Raw genomic sequence first — 21,863 nt, forward strand, 5'->3', positions numbered from 1 at the left:
AAAGCTGCATCTCTGATGGGATGGGGCTGCATTAGTGCCTATGGCGTGGGCAGCTTCCACATCTGTGAAGCTCCATCAATGCTGAAAAGTACATGGAGGTTTTAGAGCAACATCTGCTCCATCCAGACAACGTCTCTTTCAGGGAAGGCCTTGCAGATTTCAGCAAGACGATGCTGAACCACATCCTGCATCCATCACAGCAGCATGGCTTCACAGGAGAAGAGTCCGGCTGCTGAACTGGCCTGCCTGCAGTCCACACCTTTCACCATCATCAGCTCAGATTTTAATAGTAATGAAAATAATAAACCTTTATTAGTTCCTCAGTGGGGAAACTGCTTTGTTGCAGCAGTACAGGTGCAGGAAGGGTTAGGGTCACGTCGTGGTCCTCAGTGATCAGTCCGACAATCTCAGAGTCCTCTGAGAACTTCTGCAGAACGCAACTGTCCGTGTTGTGTCTGAAGTCTGCAGCATCAGTCTCTCCAGCATCTTCATCAGATGGGACGTGAGAGCCACCGGCCTGTTCTCTGCTGAGTTCTCTGGCGTGAGACATCTTTGGGACTGGTACCACGCAAGAGGTCTCCCACAGCTGAGCTACCACACAGGAGGTCTTCCAGAGCTGTGGTACCACACAGGAGGTCTTCCAGAGCTGTGGTACCACCTTCAGCTTGAGGCTCAGGTTGAAGACCTGCTCCATAACTCCACACAGTTAATCTGTGCAGCACTTCAGGAGCCTGGAGCTGATGCTGTCTGGTCCAGCAGCTTTTTTCACCTTGATCCACCTCAGCTCCTTTCTCACCTGGGTCTGAGCAGGTCTGAAGCGCCTCTCCTTGAACTTTTGTCCCAGCGCGGCGCCCACAGCGAGTCTTCTGAAGCTTCTCCGCGGGGATCTCATGTCTGTCCCAGATCTTCCTACTGGAAACAATGCTTGTAGGGCCTCCACGCACATCGTTACATTTGATGTTGTAGTTGAAAGAAACTCGGTGAATCCGAAGAAAAACAGCAGATTTGTGTACAAATAAGTTTTTAAGGCTTGTACATAAGATATTTACAGAAGCAGTGAGATAAATATTTAAAACACTAGAAAGGAAAGAGGTAAGAGCTGCTGCAGCCAGCCGACCAGCACCAAGGGAGAAAAAAATAATGTCTCAGGTTCATTCAGGTTTGGGGCTATAAAAAAAAGTCACTTTGAAGTAGGGCTGGGAGGTATGGCCTAACCAAATCCGATTTCCGATTTTAATCGATTTTTTTTCCTTTTCTTTTACAAAACATAAATAAACTTATTAAAACATTCATTTGTTTATATAGATGAATGCTAGCAAAAATAAAGCATATAATGTCATAGCTCTTCCACCATATAAACGACTTCCTCTCTTACATAGAAATATGCGACACAATGCATCCGTGATCTCTTTCCATCTGGATCCTTATCATACAGGATCCACTGCAGAAATAATTCCCCTGATGAAGGTTGTCTCTTAACTAGTGTTTGTGGGTTAAGTTGATTTCTGCATCTCATAGAGAGCAGCATTTCTCACTGCAGTTATACTCACAGCTAAATCCCAGGCGTGAGTGACGGTCACTTTACTGAAAATCTGTCAGACAAACACCGTTCTGGTGTGGAGGGAGGGCGAAGTCTGCTGCTAACTAACTATGGAAAAAATCCCGATTTTCAAAAAAATTAATCTCTAGAAATGGAAAATTCGATTTATCGATTTTATCGATTAATCGCCCAGCCCTACTTTGAAGTGAGCTGATAAAACTCAAAAGAAATGCAGCAGGTAGATCATCATCTGCTTAAAGCTAACATTTTAACTGGAAGTTGAACATTTCCTCTCACCAGCTGACGGAGCTGCTCGTTCTCCTCAGTCAGGGTTGTCATTTTCTGGACTTCTGCATCGAAGCTCAGCAGGACAGGCTGAGGTGGGGCAGAGTTAAGGAACCAAAGAGAGCTCAACAAAGCCTGATAAAGCCCCCGCTTTACGTTGGCTTGCATGGGTCTTGGTCTTTTCCTGAAGGATATGCATACACTGGAAGAGGACTGACAGGAAGTTGTGCAGTGAAACCAGGAAGGTGTCGGCCCACTGGCGGGAGAAGTAAGGAGCGAAGGCGGGATTCTGCTCGGGACTGGGTATGAACGGAAGAATAAACCAGTCGCGCCATTCTGCCTGACCCTGCAGCTCCAACGCCTGCTTCTGGAAAAACTCCTGTGTCTTCTCCAGGTTTCCTTTCTGGAAGAGAACAGAGAGGAAGGGTTCAAGCCAAAGAAACCAACGGCAAGAGGTGGCTCTTTCCACCAGCGGCTACCTGGATGGTGTTGATGACGTAGTATCTGTACAGGCTGGTTCGCAGTTTGTTGACAGTGGATCTGTAAACATCCTCCAGCCTGCAGAACAGGCGTCTGTCCAGGTACAGCCAGTACTCCTTCAGGCCGAACAGGTCGAAGCTTTGGATGAACAGCTGCAGCTGTTCGATGATCTTATCCACCTGCAAACACAAGGCCAGACATCAGCGCTAGCAAGGTCGGAGTCTAACAGGAATCCTTTAGAAGAGGAAACGCTTCGGCCGTACCCTGAAGCCTTTCTCCTTATCAGCTTTGATCTCACTGTCCAGGTGTTTCAGCGTGCTGGTGAAGCCCCGATAGATCAGATACTCCCTCACATGTTCATCTGTCCTCTCCACCGCAGATCCCATGATGCCCTCTCACCCTGAACACAACACAGTCAACACAGTCATCCAGAACGGCTTGCTGCCTGTTGACCCATCAGAAAACTATATTCTATTTCGAGTAAATCTGGTTAAATAACTCTTAAACCTCCATCAGGTCTCCCCGAGGTCCACCTCCTCCACCACCAGCAGTGGTAGTGTGTAGCTCTGTGGGGTCAACTGTGATGGATATTTTAACCCTTTAGGTCAGGGCTTCTTAATTCGGTCCTACGAGGGCCGCAATCCATCAGGTTTTCCATGTATCCCTGCTTTAACACACCTGCATCAAATTAAATGGATCTAATCAAGTTCTGCACAATGACTCATTAATTTCAGTCAGCTGTGCTGAAGCAGGGATACTTGGAAAATCTAATGGATTGGGTATCTGATCTGGAGACCTCAGTTATTCTGCTCATCTTATCAGTCATTCTGATAGAAACTTTAATACCTGACAATCCACACGGGAACATAAAACACTGATCTGGTTATCATTGATTATCAATAGCTGGCCAAGAAATAGTTTCAAACTTTCGCAAATGCTGTTAATTTTCTGTTTTGTCAGGTATTTGGCATAGTTTAGTTACAGAAAGTTTAGGCTGCAGGACACCACGTATGTGATCTGTTACTGACTGAATGATTTTTATTTTCTGGTCCCAACGTTGCCCTGATCAGAGAAATTAATATCACATAACACAAAATCTCCCAGATTAATCATTTACTCTCATCAATACTGCAGTTCCTTGTCTCTTAGGACATATTTACACCAGGATGGTCCGGGGGTCTCGGTTTTATTCGGGCAGCGAATTCTGACAAATTTCATACCTTGGTTTGGTTGCGTTCACGCTGAACTTTTCTCCAGCAGGCCAAACCACCTGAACATCATTCTGGTACAACAGCTGCTCACTAGGAGGCGATATTCCCCAAAACAAGCACTAACCAAGAAGAAAGAAGATGAAAAATGTTCACCGCAAGTAAACAATGGAACAACAAGAAGTTCCTGCAGTTTGGCTTCTGGTTTTACTTTGGTGGTCAGACCCCCGTTTTTGTCAGTTGGACCAGAGTCCACTTCTTTGGTCCAAACCAGCGGGTGAATGAGCATTAACACCGCTCCAAACGGTCCGTACTATCCATGGAAGCAGACCAGGGTTGGTTTAAAGCGGACCAAACACCACCTCATCCAAAGGCTGCTTCGAAATTCTGATTTGGGTCAAAAAAGCAAATTCTGGTCCACCTACAAATGTAAATCTTGGTTTGCTGCAAGTGAAGCAAATACAGGAAGTGGACTATAAAGCGAAAGGGGTGGTGGGTTCAGCGCATGGCATTGTGGGTAAACACAACCAAAGCATAAGTGCACTGAGTAGAGCAATGCTGCACCCCCCAACTCAACAGAGTCTGCAGTTGTACCGAGTCTAGCAGACCATCCTGGTGGGGATGAACCTTTAAGGCCCTTTTCTGCTCCCTTACGTATGTAAACAGTGACGTTGTCATGCGTCGCCACCCTCATATTTCCATGCAAGGTTTGCGTTGCCATGGTTGTGAAGTCGGTTCCAGTTTCAGACGCCATATAGCAGCGGTGACGTGTCACTATGACGTTGTTTTCAACCCCCCATAATATTCGCACCTTTCTTCAAAAGCAACTTCTACAGTTTTTGTCCTCATCTTCATTCTTTTTCTGCTCTTTTGTTCCCTTCCTGATCTTCTTCTTCTTCTTTGGTTTGTTTCTTTTACTGGTCACATGTCAGCTCTTCTGCTCAGCGCTGCCCCCTGTGGTTTCCGGTGGTATTGCTCCGTCTCCTAGCTAAGCTCCCTGAAAACGGACCAAAGTACCGGCGTAACCGACGCAGGAGACGGACAAAACTGTCCGTCTCCTGCGTGTCCGTCTTCTGCGTCCAGCATCAATGGCCTTTAGGTTAGATTTGGTTTGAGACTCTTAACAGGAGGAAGGTGTACACTATATCCTGATGTCTAAATAGAAATGTCTTCTGTTTTCTTTTCCATGATGTGAACATTTTGAAGCTCAATTTTCAGAATGTGGTTCAGTAAGTTTTTGTTCTAAAAATAGATTTAAATGTCTGACTGATCAGGAAGAAACTTTGTATGTAAAAATTCTAGTTATTACTTTGTTATTTGCTATGAATGGAAGTGGTTGTGTTAAATAAGCTGTGAGATAGTCTCTTATAGATCACTGAGCTCGAGTCTAATCTAAATGGTATCTGGCAGAATTTGGGAAATGACTAATCTCAATTAACCAATTAATTAATAAGATATATCGTCATCAAACTCGTGGTTTACCATCCTAAAAGGCATTCGTTTGTTCTGTGAGGCCAGTAATCAAAATAAATGGCTAAATGCAGACAGCTGGGGAGCATGTTTCTGATCACCTGGAACAATAAATGAATGGATGCTACGTCGTTAAAAATGGTCACCTGCAGACACTTACCTGCCTCAGAAAACCGAGATGAGTTCATCACACGAGCAGCTTTGTGTCAACAAACTGTAGTTCGACAAAACTCACGTAAGCAACTTACATCGGCCTTATAGTGAAATAATACATTTTAAATGATGATGATTCAGAAAACTGAGTACAGACACATTTAAGACGGTCTAAGGGTTTCTCTTAAAATAGATGGACAAACTGGACACGTTAATAATTAGCTAAAAAGTCCATTCATGCGCCAGAGTTATAGCTATAGAGTTAGCATGTAGCTAATGCCAAATATCACGTGTTTTAATATTCACCTACCTTCGTAAACAGCGAAGACGCGGACAAATTAAACGAAGTTCGGGTCGTGAAACCAAACCACGAAACTAAAAAGGTGTTTGTTTTACACCCAGACACAAGCAGCTGCTACTCCGCCATGGTTTAAGCTTAAATACAAACATTTACCACAAAGAGAAAATCTTTTCCTGTTTTTGCCTCCTGACAGTCATGTGACGCGGTCATGTGACGTAAGCACGCTGACGTTCCTGCACGTGGATACATTGATTTGTATACTACTTAAAATTAATACTCGAACATTTGCTGAAAAATTAAAAAAAAAAATGTTAATAAAAATGCTGCTTTGCTGTTTTCACACTACAGATTCCAGCTTAGCTTAAAAAAACTGAAAAATATATATATATTTTTTCTTTAACCCTGTCCTGTCCAGCATCCTAACATACAGAACGGTGGTCTGTGTGCCATATTTTGCTTGACAGATTTGCTCTACCAAGGGAGACATGTTATATACATGGCTGCCCTTGATATTTTTATTATTTTTATTGTAATCTTATTTTCTTTAGTCTTATATGTCAGTGCCGAACCTGACAGGGAGATAGAGGAAGAGAGAGAGAAAAAAAGGGAGAAAAGGACAGGATTAAAATGTGGAAATAACAGTTGTCTATGCTGCCCAGAACATATCACAAAAACAACAACAATATAAACTACCACAGTACTACATGATACCGAAAGAAAGATAGAATGATGATGATATAAAAATTTACAATAGTCATCAAACGTACCTGCAGATGAACGTACCAACACACAAACATCAGCTACATCTAGCGAGAAGCGGATGGAGAGACGAGCACGTTTGTGAGCATGCACGTGTTAACATGCATGTGTGGCCATGCAACAGGGAGGAAATGTGTACCCGCAAACTGAAAAATATTTAAATTATTTTAAATTATATTGAGATGGATTTTTTGTCATTCCTTTAATTTTTATTTAATTTATAATTTATTTATTTAAATGAGTAAATTATTGTTTTTGCTATGTCCCTCTGGGATTAATGAAGTATTTCTAATTTCATATTGCGTGGTACCAATTTCATATTTAATTAAAAACTTTTTAATGGATATGTATTTCATAGTTATATATATATATATATATATATATATATATATATATATATGAACTAAAAAGTCTGCATCTGAAAAATTCAACTTTGTAAGAGGGTTGCTATGGTGACAGGCTAAAACAACTTAGAAGCTATTGCCATAGCAACATGTAAACAAAGCATATGAGAGGAAATGTCAGCCAGGACAGGAGACTCAGCAGAGGAGAAGGAGGAGGAGCGCGAGGAAAGGAGGAACATTGAGGATGAGGACTTTGAAGAAGCGGTGAAGGAGGCCGCCTCCTCTGCTGTTTCCAGGAGAAAACCTCTCGAACAGCAGATCATCCTCCACATCCCAGAGGCAGTGGATGATTTCCTGAGGAACTTCCTCCGTAAAGCCGGTCTGAGCCGGACTCTGAGCAGCTTTGAGGCGGAGTGGTATGTCTCGGCACAGAGACTCCTTCAAGAAACCCTGCCGACAGCAGCACCGGGCACCTTCTTCATCTCCGATGCGAACACGCACAGACATCTGCTCCAGATGGAGCTGGACTCGGTCCGCAGGGACACAGACCTGTTCAGGAGGGAGGCCATGGCAGCAGCGGAGAGCCTGGTGAGGATGCAGAGGGAAAGGGATTTCCACCGGCTGCAGTATGGATGTGTTGCACAGCAGAAGAGCAAGCTGCTTAATGACTACAAACAGCTGAAGAACCACTTGCAGTCCTACGAGCCCGTGCTGAGGCAGGTGGAGGACAAATACCAAGCAGCTCTGAGGCAGAAAACACTCATCAGCTTACAGAAGGACCGACTTCCAAACTCCACGGTTCCACAAGTCAGCCATGAACAAGCCCAAGGGAAGAAAGAGTCCAAGGCGGATTAAAGCTGCTGCCTGCTCGTTTTAAGCCTCTAAAATATGAAATAAATTCTTTGTAAATGTTTAAATTGTGTTGCCATTTAATTTTCTTTGTTCAGGTTAAATGTTCGGGTCGTGTTTGGGATCTAAAGCAGTTTTACATAAAACCTGTGATGAGATAAAAAGTCAACATTCAGCAGCGGTGCGACGGTCCGCGAACGAAATACTCTTCAAGTTTCCTGTTTGTTCAGAAATCAGTCCAAGTCTTGTTCCGGAGGGTGATGGCTGCAGGAAGGGTCTCCTGTACTTCCATGTCCTGCCTGCGCCTGAAGAAGCCTCTGACTGAACACCCTGTCCTCTCCTTACCGTGTTTAGGATGGTGCAGTGTGTTGGTATTTGTGATGGACCGAGCAGTGAAGGACAATCAGGCACAGATTTAAAGTTAAAAAAAAGAGGGTTTTATTTTCACCCAAAAAAAGTTATCCAAACAATTATTAAATCAATGAATAATCTAGCCCATAAAAGAGGTCAACATAACATAACGCTACTTAAAGAACTTGTGGCAGAAATAATTCAAACAAACTGACCAAACAAATGAAACAAACTGACCTGACAACTGAGACACAAGGGTAAACTTAAAGTGGCTGATCAGCCCAAACAAAAGACACAAAGGGGTAACACACAAAAACCTAACTAAGCTAACAAAGGAAAATTCCAATTCCCCCCCTCTTGGTGCTGGTGTGTAATCTGGTCCAATTAGTTGGCTCCACTCTGTGGCCACCTGCTGGTTCCCATGCCAAAGGACTGGAGCCACTGAAACAACTAAAGAATATAAATTTTAACACCACAATACAATCCAGAATGCGCGCCAGTTCTAGAACATACGTGCTGTCACTTATGAAATTAAACTAATGTCCAACCAAATCATATAATGCTCTGTAAATTAAATCTAATATGAAATATATAAATGTGTGTGTAGTACTGTCTACTGCAGATTACCACTGCTGTGTGGCTGTAGATGCAGCCATCACAGTATTAATGCCCTGCACTGCATCAACCCTTTAAGTATCGCCAACAGACACGATATCATATGATGTTGCTTGAAATTTCACAATCATTTAATGATTTAGCTTTTAATTATTGATCACGATTAAGATTATAATAAACTCAGTACAAATATTTTGTCAAATTTAAATAGTTTTTTTTTATTCTAAGCAATATAAAACATCAATAAATGAAGTAAGTCAGCTGGTGTCTGCCCGGCCACGCCCCTCATCAGCCTCACCTGCTGCTGGGCCTGCCCTCCATGTCCAGCAGAGCCAGTACATCTGCAGCATACCTCTGCGTTCATGCCTGACTCCTCGTTTCTAAAGCTGGCGTACGTAAACAACGCGGCCAGTTCCAGTCAGCTTTGGAAAACCAGACTTGAGGGGAGGATGTTCCTACCTCCACCGCACACACAAAATCTGGAGAACTGGGAAAGTGCGACACCAACGGTGCTGAATAAAACCAGAGACGATGTGAGACATTCGTTCAGAATCAGAAATTACCTTTCACTCCATCACAGAACCACGCTGGAGCTCCGGAGAGCGAGCCAGTCTGCAGGCCTCGGGGCTGGACTTCATGCACCTGGACCAGTTGGTGAATGGATGAGTGAATACTTCTAGCAGTATAGGATATGTTTATCTTGTACTGGGAATAAAACATGGCTCATAATTGCATTATAGTTTTATTTTGATCTTTTTATATGATTTCCAGCAGCTAATGTCTTCCTATTACTTCTTCTGTATGGCAGATGTCCCCTCTGAAGGAAACCGCATAGATCCACAACAACTTTGTGTTTATCGTAAATAGATATGGACATTTGCTTTTCCAGGCACTTCTTTGTCATTAACGTCCCCTTTGACTTAAATTTCAAGGAAACGTGTAGCAAACAACACACTAAGACACGTTTATAACACGTTTATAACACTTATTAGCATGAAAAACACCCATGTCTACAGCAGGTGCTACGCTGCATACGGTGATGTTAGCATTCCAGCAGGCGTGGATGCTAACACGTTGTAGCTGTCAGGCTGCAGACGTGTACGGTTGATGGCTACTCTCAGTTTAACTTAACCAGCTAACATGTTAACTAACCTGAAACATGTTCATGTTCACAATTCTTCATGTGCAGTCCGAAAATGATGTTTTCATGTTTCTAAAGTCTGTCTGTAACTCTGAGCTTCCTGTTTTTGGTCTTGGAGGAGATCTGAGACAGCGTTAGATGTAGGAGAAGACACACTCAGTCCGTCTCCTGTAGTAGTCCATCAGCAGGTTAAGACGAGTAGCGTCCTTCATCTTCCTCCTCTCTGCTTCTCTCAGTCGGTTCCTCCACGAGCAGCTTCAGACGGCTCAGGTGATGCAGAGCTCTGAAGACACAGTTTCTCATCAATGACACCGACCAGGACCCGAAGGTTTACAGGAGACCATGTGGTCCCTGAGTGGGTTACCTCTGTAACGATGGACTCCCAGAAAAACCCTGAAACTCTGCTTCACCGTCGGCGAGCTGCAACAAAAACACCACAGGAAGAGATTAATGCTACATATAAAATATTTCACTTCTAATCCCAGTATAAACCAGTCTGTAACAGCTTTGAATCCCAGTATAAACCAGTCTGTAGCATATTTTAATCACAGTATAAACCAGTGTGTAGCAGCTTTTAATCCCACTATAAACCAGTCTGTAACAACTTTTAATCCCAGTATAAACCAGTCTGTAACAGCTTTGAATCCCAGTATAAACCAGTCTGTAACAGCTTTGAATCCCAGTATAAACCAGTCTGTAGCATATTTTAATCACAGTATAAACCAGTGTGTAGCAGCTTTTAATCCCACTATAAACCAGTCTGTAACAGCTTTTAATCCCAGTATAAACCAGTCTGTAACAGCTTTGAATCCCAGTATAAACCAGTCTGTAACAGCTTTTAATCCCAGTATAAACCAGTCTGTAACAGCTTTGAATCCCAGTATAAACCAGTCTGTAGCATCTTTTAATCCCAGTATAAACCAGTGTGTAGCAGCTTTTAATCCCACTATAAACCAGTCTGTAACAGCTTTTAATCCCAGTATAAACCAGTCTGTAACAGCTTTGAATCCCAGTATAAACCAGTCTGTAGCATATTTTAATCACAGTATAAACCAGTGTGTAGCAGCTTTTAATCCCAGTATAAACCAGTCTGTAACAGCTTTTAATCCCAGTATAAACCAGTCTGTAACAGCTTTGAATCCCAGTATAAACCAGTCAGTGTAGCAGCTTTTAATCCCAGTATAAACCAGTCTGTAACAGCTTTTAATCCCAGTATAAACCAGCCTGTAACAGCTTTTAATCCCAGTGTAAACCAGTCTGTAGCAGCTTTTAATCCCAGTATAAACCAGTTTGTAGCAGCTTTTAATCCCAGTATAAACCAGTCTGTAGCAGCTTTTAATCCCAGTATAAACCAGTCTGTAACAGCTTTTAATCCCAGTATAAACCAGTGTGTAGCAGCTTTTAATCCCAATATAAACCAGTCTGTAACAGCTTTTAATCCCAGTATAAACCAGTCTGTAACAGTTTTTAATCCCAGTATAAACCAGTCTGTAGCATCTTTTAATCCCAGTATAAACCAGTCTGTAGCAGCTTTTAATTCCAGTATAAACCAGTCTGTAACAGCTTTTAATCCCAGTATAAACCAGTCTGTAACAGCTTTTAATCCCATTATAAACCAGTCTGTAGCATCTTTTAATCCCAGTATAAACCAGTTTGTAGCAGCATTTAATCCCTGTATAAACCAGTCTGTAACAGCTTTTAATCCCAGTATAAACCAGTCTGTAACAGCTTTTAACCCCAGTATAAACCAGTCTGTAACAGCTTTTAATCCCAGTATAAACCAGTCTGTAGCATCTTTTAATCCCAGTATAAACCAGTCTGTAGCAGCTTTTAATCCCAGTATAAACCAGTCTGTAACAGCTTTTAATCCCAGTATAAACCAGCCTATAACAGCTTTTAATCCCAGTGTAAACCAGTCTGTAGCATCTTTTAATCCCAGTATAAACCAGTCTGTAGCAGCTTTTAATCCCAGTATAAACCAGTCTGTAACAGCTTTTAATCCCAGTATAAACCAGTCTGTAGCATCTTTTAATCCCAGTATAAACCAGTCTGTAACAGTTTTTAATCCCAGTATAAACCAGTCTGTAGCATCTTTTAATCCCAGTATAAATCAGTGTGTAGCAGCTTTTAATCCCAGTATAAACCAGTCTGTAACAGTTTTTAATCCCAGTATAAACCAGTCTGTAGCATCTTTTAATCCCAGTATAAACCAGTCTGTAGCAGCTTTTAATCCCTGTATAAACCAGTCTGTAACAGCTTTTAATCCCAGTATAAACCAGTCTGTAACAGCTTTTAATCCCAGTATAAACCAGTCTGTAACAGCTTTTAATGCCAGTATAAACCAGTCTGTAGCAGCTTTTAATCCCAGTATAAACCAGTCTGTAACAGCTTTTAATCCCAGTATAAACCAGTCTGTAACAGCTTTGAATCCCAGTATAAACCAGTCTGTAACAGCTTTTAATCCCAGTATAAACCAGTCTGTAACAGCTTTTAATCCCAGTATAAACCAGTCTGTAACAGCTTTTAATCCCAGTATAAACCAGTCTGTAGCATCTTTTAATCCCAGTATAAACCAGTCTGTAGCATCTTTTAATCCCAGTATAAACCAGTCTGTAGCAGCTTTTAATCCCTGTATAAACCAGTCTGTAACAGCTTTTAATCCCAGTATAAACCAGTCTGTAACAGCTTTTAATCCCATTATAAACCAGTCTGTAGCATCTTTTAATCCCAGTATAAACCAGTTTGTAGCAGCATTTAATCCCTGTATAAACCAGTCTGTAACAGCTTTTAATCCCAGTATAAACCAGTCTGTAACAGCTTTTAACCCCAGTATAAACCAGTCTGTAACAGCTTTTAATCCCAGTATAAACCAGTCTGTAGCATCTTTTAATCCCAGTATAAACCAGTCTGTAGCAGCTTTTAATCCCAGTATAAACCAGTCTGTAACAGCTTTTAATCCCAGTGTAAACCAGTCTGTAGCATCTTTTAATCCCAGTATAAACCAGTCTGTAGCAGCTTTTAATCCCAGTATAAACCAGTCTGTAACAGCTTTTAATCCCAGTATAAACCAGTCTGTAGCATCTTTTAATCCCAGTATAAACCAGTCTGTAACAGTTTTTAATCCCAGTATAAACCAGTCTGTAGCATCTTTTAATCCCAGTATAAACCAGTGTGTAGCAGCTTTTAATCCCAGTATAAACCAGTCTGTAACAGTTTTTAATCCCAGTATAAACCAGTCTGGAGCATCTTTTAATCTCAGTATAAACCAGTCTGTAGCAGCTTTTAATCCCAGTATAAACCAGTGTGTAGCAGCTTTTAATCCCAGTATAAACCAGTCTGTAGCATCTTTTAATCCCAGTATAAACCAGTCTGTAACAGCTTTTAATCCCAGTATAAACCAGTCTGTAGCATCTTTTAATCCCAGTATAAACCAGTCTGTAGCAGCTTTTAATCCCTGTATAAACCAGTCTGTAACAGCTTTTAATCCCAGTATAAACCAGTCTGTAACAGTTTTTATCCCAGTATAAACCAGTCTGTAGCATCTGTTAATCCCAGTATAAACCAGTGTGTAGCAGCTTTTAATCCCAGTATAAACCAGTCTGTAACAGTTTTTAATCCCAGTATAAACCAGTCTGTAGCATCTTTTAATCCCAGTATAAACCAGTGTGTAACAGCTTTTAATCCCAGTATAAACCAGTCTGTAACAGCTTTTAATCCCAGTATAAACCAGTCTGTAGCATCTTTTAATCCCAGTATAAACCAGTGTGTAGCAGCTTTGAATCCCAGTATAAACCAGTCTGTAACAGCTTTTAATCCCAGTATAAACCAGTCTGTAGCATCTTTTAATCCCAGTATAAACCAGTCTGTAGCAGCTTTTAATCCCTGTATAAACCAGTTTGTAGCAGCTTTTAATCCCAGTATAAACCAGTCTGTAACAGCTTTTAATCCCAGTATAAACCAGTCTGTAACAGCTTTTAATGCCAGTATAAACCAGTCTGTAGCAGCTTTTAATCCCAGTATAAACCAGTCTGTAACAGCTTTTAATCCCAGTATAAACCAGTCTGTAACAGCTTTGAATCCCAGTATAAACCAGTCTGTAACAGCTTTTAATCCCAGTATAAACCAGTCTGTAACAGCTTTTAATCCCAGTATAAACCAGTCTGTAACAGCTTTTAATCCCAGTATAAACCAGTCTGTAGCATCTTTTAATCCCAGTATAAACCAGTCTGTAGCAGCTTTTAATCCCTGTATAAACCAGTTTGTAGCAGCTTTTAATCCCAGTATAAACCAGTCTGTAACAGCTTTGAATCCCAGTATAAACCAGTCTGTAACAGCTTTGAATCCCAGTATAAACCAGTCTGTAACAGCTTTTAATCCCAGTATAAACCAGTCTGTAGCATCTTTTAATCCCAGTATAAACCAGTCTGTAGCATCTTTTAATCCCAGTATAAACCAGTCTGTAGCAGCTTTTAATCCCAGTATAAACCAGTCTGTAGCATCTTTTAATCCCAGTATAAACCAGTCTGTAACAGTTTTTAATCCCAGTATAAACCAGTCTGTAGCTGCTTTTAATCCCAGTATAAACCAGTCTGTAGCAGCTTTTAATCCCAGTATAAACCAGTCTGTAGCAGCTTTTAATCCCAGTATAAACCAGTCTGTAACAGCTTTTAATCCCAGTATAAACCAGTCTGTAGCAGCTTTTAATCCCAGTATAAACCAGTCTGTAACAGCTTTTAATCCCAGTATAAACCAGTCTGTAACAGCTTTTAATCCCAGTATAAACCAGTCTGTAGCAGCTTTTAATCCCAGTATAAACCAGTCTGTAACAGCTTTTAATCCCAGTATAAACCAGTCTGTAACAGCTTTTAATCCCAGTATAAACCAGTCTGTAGCAGCTTTTAATCCCAGTATAAACCAGTCTGTAGCAGCTTTTAATCCCAGTATAAACCAGTCTGTAACAGCTTTTAATCCCAGTATAAACCAGTCTGTAGCTGCTTTTAATCCCAGTATAAACCAGTCTGTAGCTGCTTTTAATCCCAGTATAAACCAGTCTGTAGCAGCTTTTAATCCCAGTATAAACCAGTCTGTAGCTGCTTTTAATCCCAGTATAAACCAGTCTGTAGCATCTTTTAATCCCAGTATAAACCAGTCTGTAGCAGCTTTTAATCCCAGTATAAACCAGTCTGTAGCATCTTTTAATCCCAGTATAAACCAGTCTGTAGCAGCTTTTAATCCCAGTATAAACCAGTCTGTAGCAGCTTTTAATCCCAGTATAAACCAGTCTGTAACAGCTTTTAATCTCAGTATGAACCAGTGTGTAACAGTTTTAATCCCAGTATAAACCAGTTTGTAGCTGCTTTTAATCCCAGTATAAACCAGTGTGTAACAGTTTTTAATCCCAGTATAAACCAGTGTGTAACAGTTTTTAATCCTAGTATAAACCAGTTTGTAGCTGCTTTTAATCCCAGTATAAACCAGTCTGTAGCAGCTTTTAATCCCAGTATAAACCAGTGTGTAACAGTTTTTAATCCCAGTATAAACCAGTGTGTAACAGTTTTTAATCCCAGTATAAACTAGTGTGTAACAGTTTTTAATCCTAGTATAAACCAGTTTGTAGCTGCTTTTAATCCCAGTATAAACCAGTTTGTAGCTGCTTTTAATCCCAGTATAAAACAGTGTGTAGCAGCTTTTAATCCCAGTATAAACCAGTCTGTAACAGCTTTGAATCCCAGTATAAACCAGTCTGTAACAGCTTTGAATCCCAGTATAAACCAGTCTGTAACAGCTTTTAATCCCAGTATAAACCAGTCTGTAGCATCTTTTAATCCCAGTATAAACCAGTCTGTAGCAGCTTTTAATCCCTGTATAAACCAGTTTGTAGCAGCTTTTAATCCCAGTATAAACCAGTCTGTAACAGCTTTTAATCCCAGTATAAACCAGTCTGTAACAGCTTTTAATGCCAGTATAAACCAGTCTGTAGCAGCTTTTAATCCCAGTATAAACCAGTCTGTAACAGCTTTTAATCCCAGTATAAACCAGTCTGTAACAGCTTTGAATCCCAGTATAAACCAGTCTGTAACAGCTTTTAATCCCAGTATAAACCAGTCTGTAACAGCTTTTAATCCCAGTATAAACCAGTCTGTAACAGCTTTTAATCCCAGTATAAACCAGTCTGTAGCATCTTTTAATCCCAGTATAAACCAGTCTGTAGCAGCTTTTAATCCCTGTATAAACCAGTTTGTAGCAGCTTTTAATCCCAGTATAAACCAGTCTGTAACAGCTTTGAATCCCAGTATAAACCAGTCTGTAACAGCTTTGAATCCCAGTATAAACCAGTCTGTAACAGCTTTTAATCCCAGTATAAACCAGTCTGTAGCATCTTTTAATCCCAGTATAAACCAGTCTGTAGCATCTTTTAATCCCAGTATAAACCAGTCTGTAGCAGCTTTTAATCCCAGTATAAACCAGTCTGTAGCATCTTTTAATCCCAGTATAAACCAGTCTGTAACAGTTTTTAATCCCAGTATAAACCAGTCTGTAGCTGCTTTTAATCCCAGTATAAACCAGTCTGTAGCAGCTTTTAATCCCAGTATAAACCAGTCTGTAGCAGCTTTTAATCCCAGTATAAACCAGTCTGTAACAGCTTTTAATCCCAGTATAAACCAGTCTGTAGCAGCTTTTAATCCCAGTATAAACCAGTCTGTAACAGCTTTTAATCCCAGTATAAACCAGTCTGTAACAGCTTTTAATCCCAGTATAAACCAGTCTGTAGCTGCTTTTAATCCCAGTATAAACCAGTCTGTAACAGCTTTTAATCCCAGTATAAACCAGTCTGTAACAGCTTTTAATCCCAGTATAAACCAGTCTGTAGCAGCTTTTAATCCCAGTATAAACCAGTCTGTAGCAGCTTTTAATCCCAGTATAAACCAGTCTGTAACAGCTTTTAATCCCAGTATAAACCAGTCTGTAGCTGCTTTTAATCCCAGTATACACCAGTCTGTAGCTGCTTTTAATCCCAGTATAAACCAGTCTGTAGCAGCTTTTAATCCCAGTATAAACCAGTCTGTAGCTGCTTTTAATCCCAGTATAAACCAGTCTGTAGCATCTTTTAATCCCAGTATAAACCAGTCTGTAGCAGCTTTTAATCCCAGTATAAACCAGTCTGTAGCATCTTTTAATCCCAGTATAAACCAGTCTGTAGCAGCTTTTAATCCCAGTATAAACCAGTCTGTAGCAGCTTTTAATCCCAGTATAAACCAGTCTGTAACAGCTTTTAATCTCAGTATGAACCAGTGTGTAACAGTTTTAATCCCAGTATAAACCAGTTTGTAGCTGCTTTTAATCCCAGTATAAACCAGTGTGTAACAGTTTTTAATCCCAGTATAAACCAGTGTGTAACAGTTTTTAATCCTAGTATAAACCAGTTTGTAGCTGCTTTTAATCCCAGTATAAACCAGTCTGTAGCAGCTTTTAATCCCAGTATAAACCAGTGTGTAACAGTTTTTAATCCCAGTATAAACCAGTGTGTAACAGTTTTTAATCCCAGTATAAACTAGTGTGTAACAGTTTTTAATCCTAGTATAAACCAGTTTGTAGCTGCTTTTAATCCCAGTATAAACCAGTCTGTAGCAGCTTTTAATCCCTGTATAAACCAGTCTGTAACAGCTTTTAATCCCAGTATAAACCAGTCTGTAACAGCTTTTAATCCCATTATAAACCAGTCTGTAGCATCTTTTAATCCCAGTATAAACCAGTTTGTAGCAGCATTTAATCCCTGTATAAACCAGTCTGTAACAGCTTTTAATCCCAGTATAAACCAGTCTGTAACAGCTTTTAACCCCAGTATAAACCAGTCTGTAACAGCTTTTAATCCCAGTATAAACCAGTCTGTAGCATCTTTTAATCCCAGTATAAACCAGTCTGTAGCAGCTTTTAATCCCAGTATAAACCAGTCTGTAACAGCTTTTAATCCCAGTGTAAACCAGTCTGTAGCATCTTTTAATCCCAGTATAAACCAGTCTGTAGCAGCTTTTAATCCCAGTATAAACCAGTCTGTAACAGCTTTTAATCCCAGTATAAACCAGTCTGTAGCATCTTTTAATCCCAGTATAAACCAGTCTGTAACAGTTTTTAATCCCAGTATAAACCAGTCTGTAGCATCTTTTAATCCCAGTATAAACCAGTGTGTAGCAGCTTTTAATCCCAGTATAAACCAGTCTGTAACAGTTTTTAATCCCAGTATAAACCAGTCTGGAGCATCTTTTAATCTCAGTATAAACCAGTCTGTAGCAGCTTTTAATCCCAGTATAAACCAGTGTGTAGCAGCTTTTAATCCCAGTATAAACCAGTCTGTAGCATCTTTTAATCCCAGTATAAACCAGTCTGTAACAGCTTTTAATCCCAGTATAAACCAGTCTGTAACAGCTTTTAATCCCAGTATAAACCAGTCTGTAGCATCTTTTAATCCCAGTATAAACCAGTCTGTAGCAGCTTTTAATCCCTGTATAAACCAGTCTGTAACAGCTTTTAATCCCAGTATAAACCAGTCTGTAACAGTTTTTATCCCAGTATAAACCAGTCTGTAGCATCTGTTAATCCCAGTATAAACCAGTGTGTAGCAGCTTTTAATCCCAGTATAAACCAGTCTGTAACAGTTTTTAATCCCAGTATAAACCAGTCTGTAGCATCTTTTAATCCCAGTATAAACCAGTGTGTAACAGCTTTTAATCCCAGTATAAACCAGTCTGTAACAGCTTTTAATCCCAGTATAAACCAGTCTGTAGCATCTTTTAATCCCAGTATAAACCAGTGTGTAGCAGCTTTGAATCCCAGTATAAACCAGTCTGTAACAGCTTTTAATCCCAGTATAAACCAGTCTGTAGCATCTTTTAATCCCAGTATAAACCAGTCTGTAGCAGCTTTTAATCCCTGTATAAACCAGTTTGTAGCAGCTTTTAATCCCAGTATAAACCAGTCTGTAACAGCTTTTAATCCCAGTATAAACCAGTCTGTAACAGCTTTTAATGCCAGTATAAACCAGTCTGTAGCAGCTTTTAATCCCAGTATAAACCAGTCTGTAACAGCTTTTAATCCCAGTATAAACCAGTCTGTAACAGCTTTGAATCCCAGTATAAACCAGTCTGTAACAGCTTTTAATCCCAGTATAAACCAGTCTGTAACAGCTTTTAATCCCAGTATAAACCAGTCTGTAACAGCTTTTAATCCCAGTATAAACCAGTCTGTAGCATCTTTTAATCCCAGTATAAACCAGTCTGTAGCAGCTTTTAATCCCTGTATAAACCAGTTTGTAGCAGCTTTTAATCCCAGTATAAACCAGTCTGTAACAGCTTTGAATCCCAGTATAAACCAGTCTGTAACAGCTTTGAATCCCAGTATAAACCAGTCTGTAACAGCTTTTAATCCCAGTATAAACCAGTCTGTAGCATCTTTTAATCCCAGTATAAACCAGTCTGTAGCAGCTTTTAATCCCAGTATAAACCAGTCTGTAGCAGCTTTTAATCCCAGTATAAACCAGTCTGTAGCATCTTTTAATCCCAGTATAAACCAGTCTGTAACAACTTTTAATCCCAGTATAAACCAGTCTGTAGCTGCTTTTAATCCCAGTATAAACCAGTCTGTAGCAGCTTTTAATCCCAGTATAAACCAGTCTGTAGCAGCTTTTAATCCCAGTATAAACCAGTCTGTAACAGCTTTTAATCCCAGTATAAACCAGTCTGTAGCAGCTTTTAATCCCAGTATAAACCAGTCTGTAACAGCTTTTAATCCCAGTATAAACCAGTCTGTAACAGCTTTTAATCCCAGTATAAACCAGTCTGTAGCAGCTTTTAATCCCAGTATAAACCAGTCTGTAACAGCTTTTAATCCCAGTATAAACCAGTCTGTAACAGCTTTTAATCCCAGTATAAACCAGTCTGTAGCAGCTTTTAATCCCAGTATAAACCAGTCTGTAGCAGCTTTTAATCCCAGTATAAACCAGTCTGTAACAGCTTTTAATCCCAGTATAAACCAGTCTGTAGCTGCTTTTAATCCCAGTATAAACCAGTCTGTAGCTGCTTTTAATCCCAGTATAAACCAGTCTGTAGCAGCTTTTAATCCCAGTATAAACCAGTCTGTAGCTGCTTTTAATCCCAGTATAAACCAGTCTGTAGCATCTTTTAATCCCAGTATAAACCAGTCTGTAGCAGCTTTTAATCCCAGTATAAACCAGTCTGTAGCATCTTTTAATCCCAGTATAAACCAGTCTGTAGCAGCTTTTAATCCCAGTATAAACCAGTCTGTAGCAGCTTTTAATCCCAGTATAAACCAGTCTGTAACAGCTTTTAATCTCAGTATGAACCAGTGTGTAACAGTTTTAATCCCAGTATAAACCAGTTTGTAGCTGCTTTTAATCCCAGTATAAACCAGTGTGTAACAGTTTTTAATCCCAGTATAAACCAGTGTGTAACAGTTTTTAATCCTAGTATAAACCAGTTTGTAGCTGCTTTTAATCCCAGTATAAACCAGTCTGTAGCAGCTTTTAATCCCAGTATAAACCAGTGTGTAACAGTTTTTAATCCCAGTATAAACCAGTGTGTACAGTTTTTAATCCCAGTATAAACTAGTGTGTAACAGTTTTTAATCCTAGTATAAACCAGTTTGTAGCTGCTTTTAATCCCAGTATAAACCAGTTTGTAGCTGCTTTTAATCCCAGTATAAAACAGTGTGTAGCAGCTTTTAATCCCAGTATAAACCAGTCTGTAACAGCTTTGAATCCCAGTATAAACCAGTCTGTAACAGCTTTGAATCCCAGTATAAACCAGTCTGTAACAGCTTTTAATCCCAGTATAAACCAGTCTGTAGCATCTTTTAATCCCAGTATAAACCAGTCTGTAGCAGCTTTTAATCCCTGTATAAACCAGTTTGTAGCAGCTTTTAATCCCAGTATAAACCAGTCTGTAACAGCTTTTAATCCCAGTATAAACCAGTCTGTAACAGCTTTTAATGCCAGTATAAACCAGTCTGTAGCAGCTTTTAATCCCAGTATAAACCAGTCTGTAACAGCTTTTAATCCCAGTATAAACCAGTCTGTAACAGCTTTGAATCCCAGTATAAACCAGTCTGTAACAGCTTTTAATCCCAGTATAAACCAGTCTGTAACAGCTTTTAATCCCAGTATAAACCAGTCTGTAACAGCTTTTAATCCCAGTATAAACCAGTCTGTAGCATCTTTTAATCCCAGTATAAACCAGTCTGTAGCAGCTTTTAATCCCTGTATAAACCAGTTTGTAGCAGCTTTTAATCCCAGTATAAACCAGTCTGTAACAGCTTTGAATCCCAGTATAAACCAGTCTGTAACAGCTTTGAATCCCAGTATAAACCAGTCTGTAACAGCTTTTAATCCCAGTATAAACCAGTCTGTAGCATCTTTTAATCCCAGTATAAACCAGTCTGTAGCATCTTTTAATCCCAGTATAAACCAGTCTGTAGCAGCTTTTAATCCCAGTATAAACCAGTCTGTAGCATCTTTTAATCCCAGTATAAACCAGTCTGTAACAGTTTTTAATCCCAGTATAAACCAGTCTGTAGCTGCTTTTAATCCCAGTATAAACCAGTCTGTAGCAGCTTTTAATCCCAGTATAAACCAGTCTGTAGCAGCTTTTAATCCCAGTATAAACCAGTCTGTAACAGCTTTTAATCCCAGTATAAACCAGTCTGTAGCAGCTTTTAATCCCAGTATAAACCAGTCTGTAACAGCTTTTAATCCCAGTATAAACCAGTCTGTAACAGCTTTTAATCCCAGTATAAACCAGTCTGTAGCAGCTTTTAATCCCAGTATAAACCAGTCTGTAACAGCTTTTAATCCCAGTATAAACCAGTCTGTAACAGCTTTTAATCCCAGTATAAACCAGTCTGTAGCAGCTTTTAATCCCAGTATAAACCAGTCTGTAGCAGCTTTTAATCCCAGTATAAACCAGTCTGTAACAGCTTTTAATCCCAGTATAAACCAGTCTGTAGCTGCTTTTAATCCCAGTATACACCAGTCTGTAGCTGCTTTTAATCCCAGTATAAACCAGTCTGTAGCAGCTTTTAATCCCAGTATAAACCAGTCTGTAGCTGCTTTTAATCCCAGTATAAACCAGTCTGTAGCATCTTTTAATCCCAGTATAACCAGTCTGTAGCAGCTTTTAATCCCAGTATAAACCAGTCTGTAGCATCTTTTAATCCCAGTATAAACCAGTCTGTAGCAGCTTTTAATCCCAGTATAAACCAGTCTGTAGCAGCTTTTAATCCCAGTATAAACCAGTCTGTAACAGCTTTTAATCTCAGTATGAACCAGTGTGTAACAGTTTTAATCCCAGTATAAACC

At 40.0% G+C, this 21,863-nt stretch overlaps 3 protein-coding genes across 8 annotated transcripts in view; 1 reads left to right on the forward strand and 2 right to left on the reverse strand.

The window, feature by feature from the left end:
* Positions 1-5,653, reverse strand: part of wdr91 (WD repeat domain 91) — a 28,425-nt gene extending 22,772 nt beyond the window's left edge. The window contains exons 1-6 of one of the 4 annotated variants that reach the window (XM_041969823.1): positions 5,447-5,653; positions 5,144-5,197; positions 2,569-2,705; positions 2,305-2,484; positions 2,021-2,228; positions 1,838-1,920 (exon numbers count right to left, since the gene is read on the reverse strand). In XM_041969823.1, coding sequence (XP_041825757.1) covers positions 1,838-1,920; positions 2,021-2,228; positions 2,305-2,484; positions 2,569-2,691 — 594 coding nt within the window. In that variant the 5' untranslated portion in view covers positions 2,692-2,705; positions 5,144-5,197; positions 5,447-5,653. Of the gene's footprint in view, positions 1-1,837; positions 1,921-2,020; positions 2,229-2,304; positions 2,485-2,568; positions 2,706-3,525; positions 3,642-5,143; positions 5,198-5,446 lie in introns of those variants that run through there. The other 3 variants (XM_041969822.1, XM_041969825.1, XM_041969824.1) reach the window with 3 other exon arrangements.
* A 991-nt stretch (positions 5,654-6,644) lies between these two features.
* On the forward strand, positions 6,645-7,454 carry LOC121629912 (sperm-associated antigen 16 protein-like). Its single transcript, XM_041969827.1, has one exon. The coding sequence runs from the start codon at positions 6,715-6,717 to the stop codon at positions 7,393-7,395; it is 681 nt and encodes a 226-aa protein (XP_041825761.1). The 5' UTR covers positions 6,645-6,714; the 3' UTR covers positions 7,396-7,454.
* Positions 7,455-9,429: 1,975 nt separating this feature from the next.
* Positions 9,430-21,863, reverse strand: part of c19h18orf54 (chromosome 19 C18orf54 homolog) — a 19,239-nt gene continuing 6,805 nt past the window's right edge. For all 3 annotated transcript variants that reach the window (XM_041970399.1, XM_041970397.1, XM_041970398.1), the window contains exons 14-15: positions 9,861-9,916; positions 9,430-9,779 (exon numbers count right to left, since the gene is read on the reverse strand). In XM_041970399.1, the coding sequence (XP_041826333.1) occupies positions 9,686-9,779; positions 9,861-9,916 (150 nt within the window). In that variant the 3' untranslated portion in view covers positions 9,430-9,685. The remainder of the gene's footprint in view (positions 9,780-9,860; positions 9,917-21,863) is intronic.

This window comes from Melanotaenia boesemani, chromosome 19 (genome assembly GCF_017639745.1).
Source record: "Melanotaenia boesemani isolate fMelBoe1 chromosome 19, fMelBoe1.pri, whole genome shotgun sequence".
Lineage (NCBI taxonomy): Eukaryota > Metazoa > Chordata > Actinopteri > Atheriniformes > Melanotaeniidae > Melanotaenia > Melanotaenia boesemani.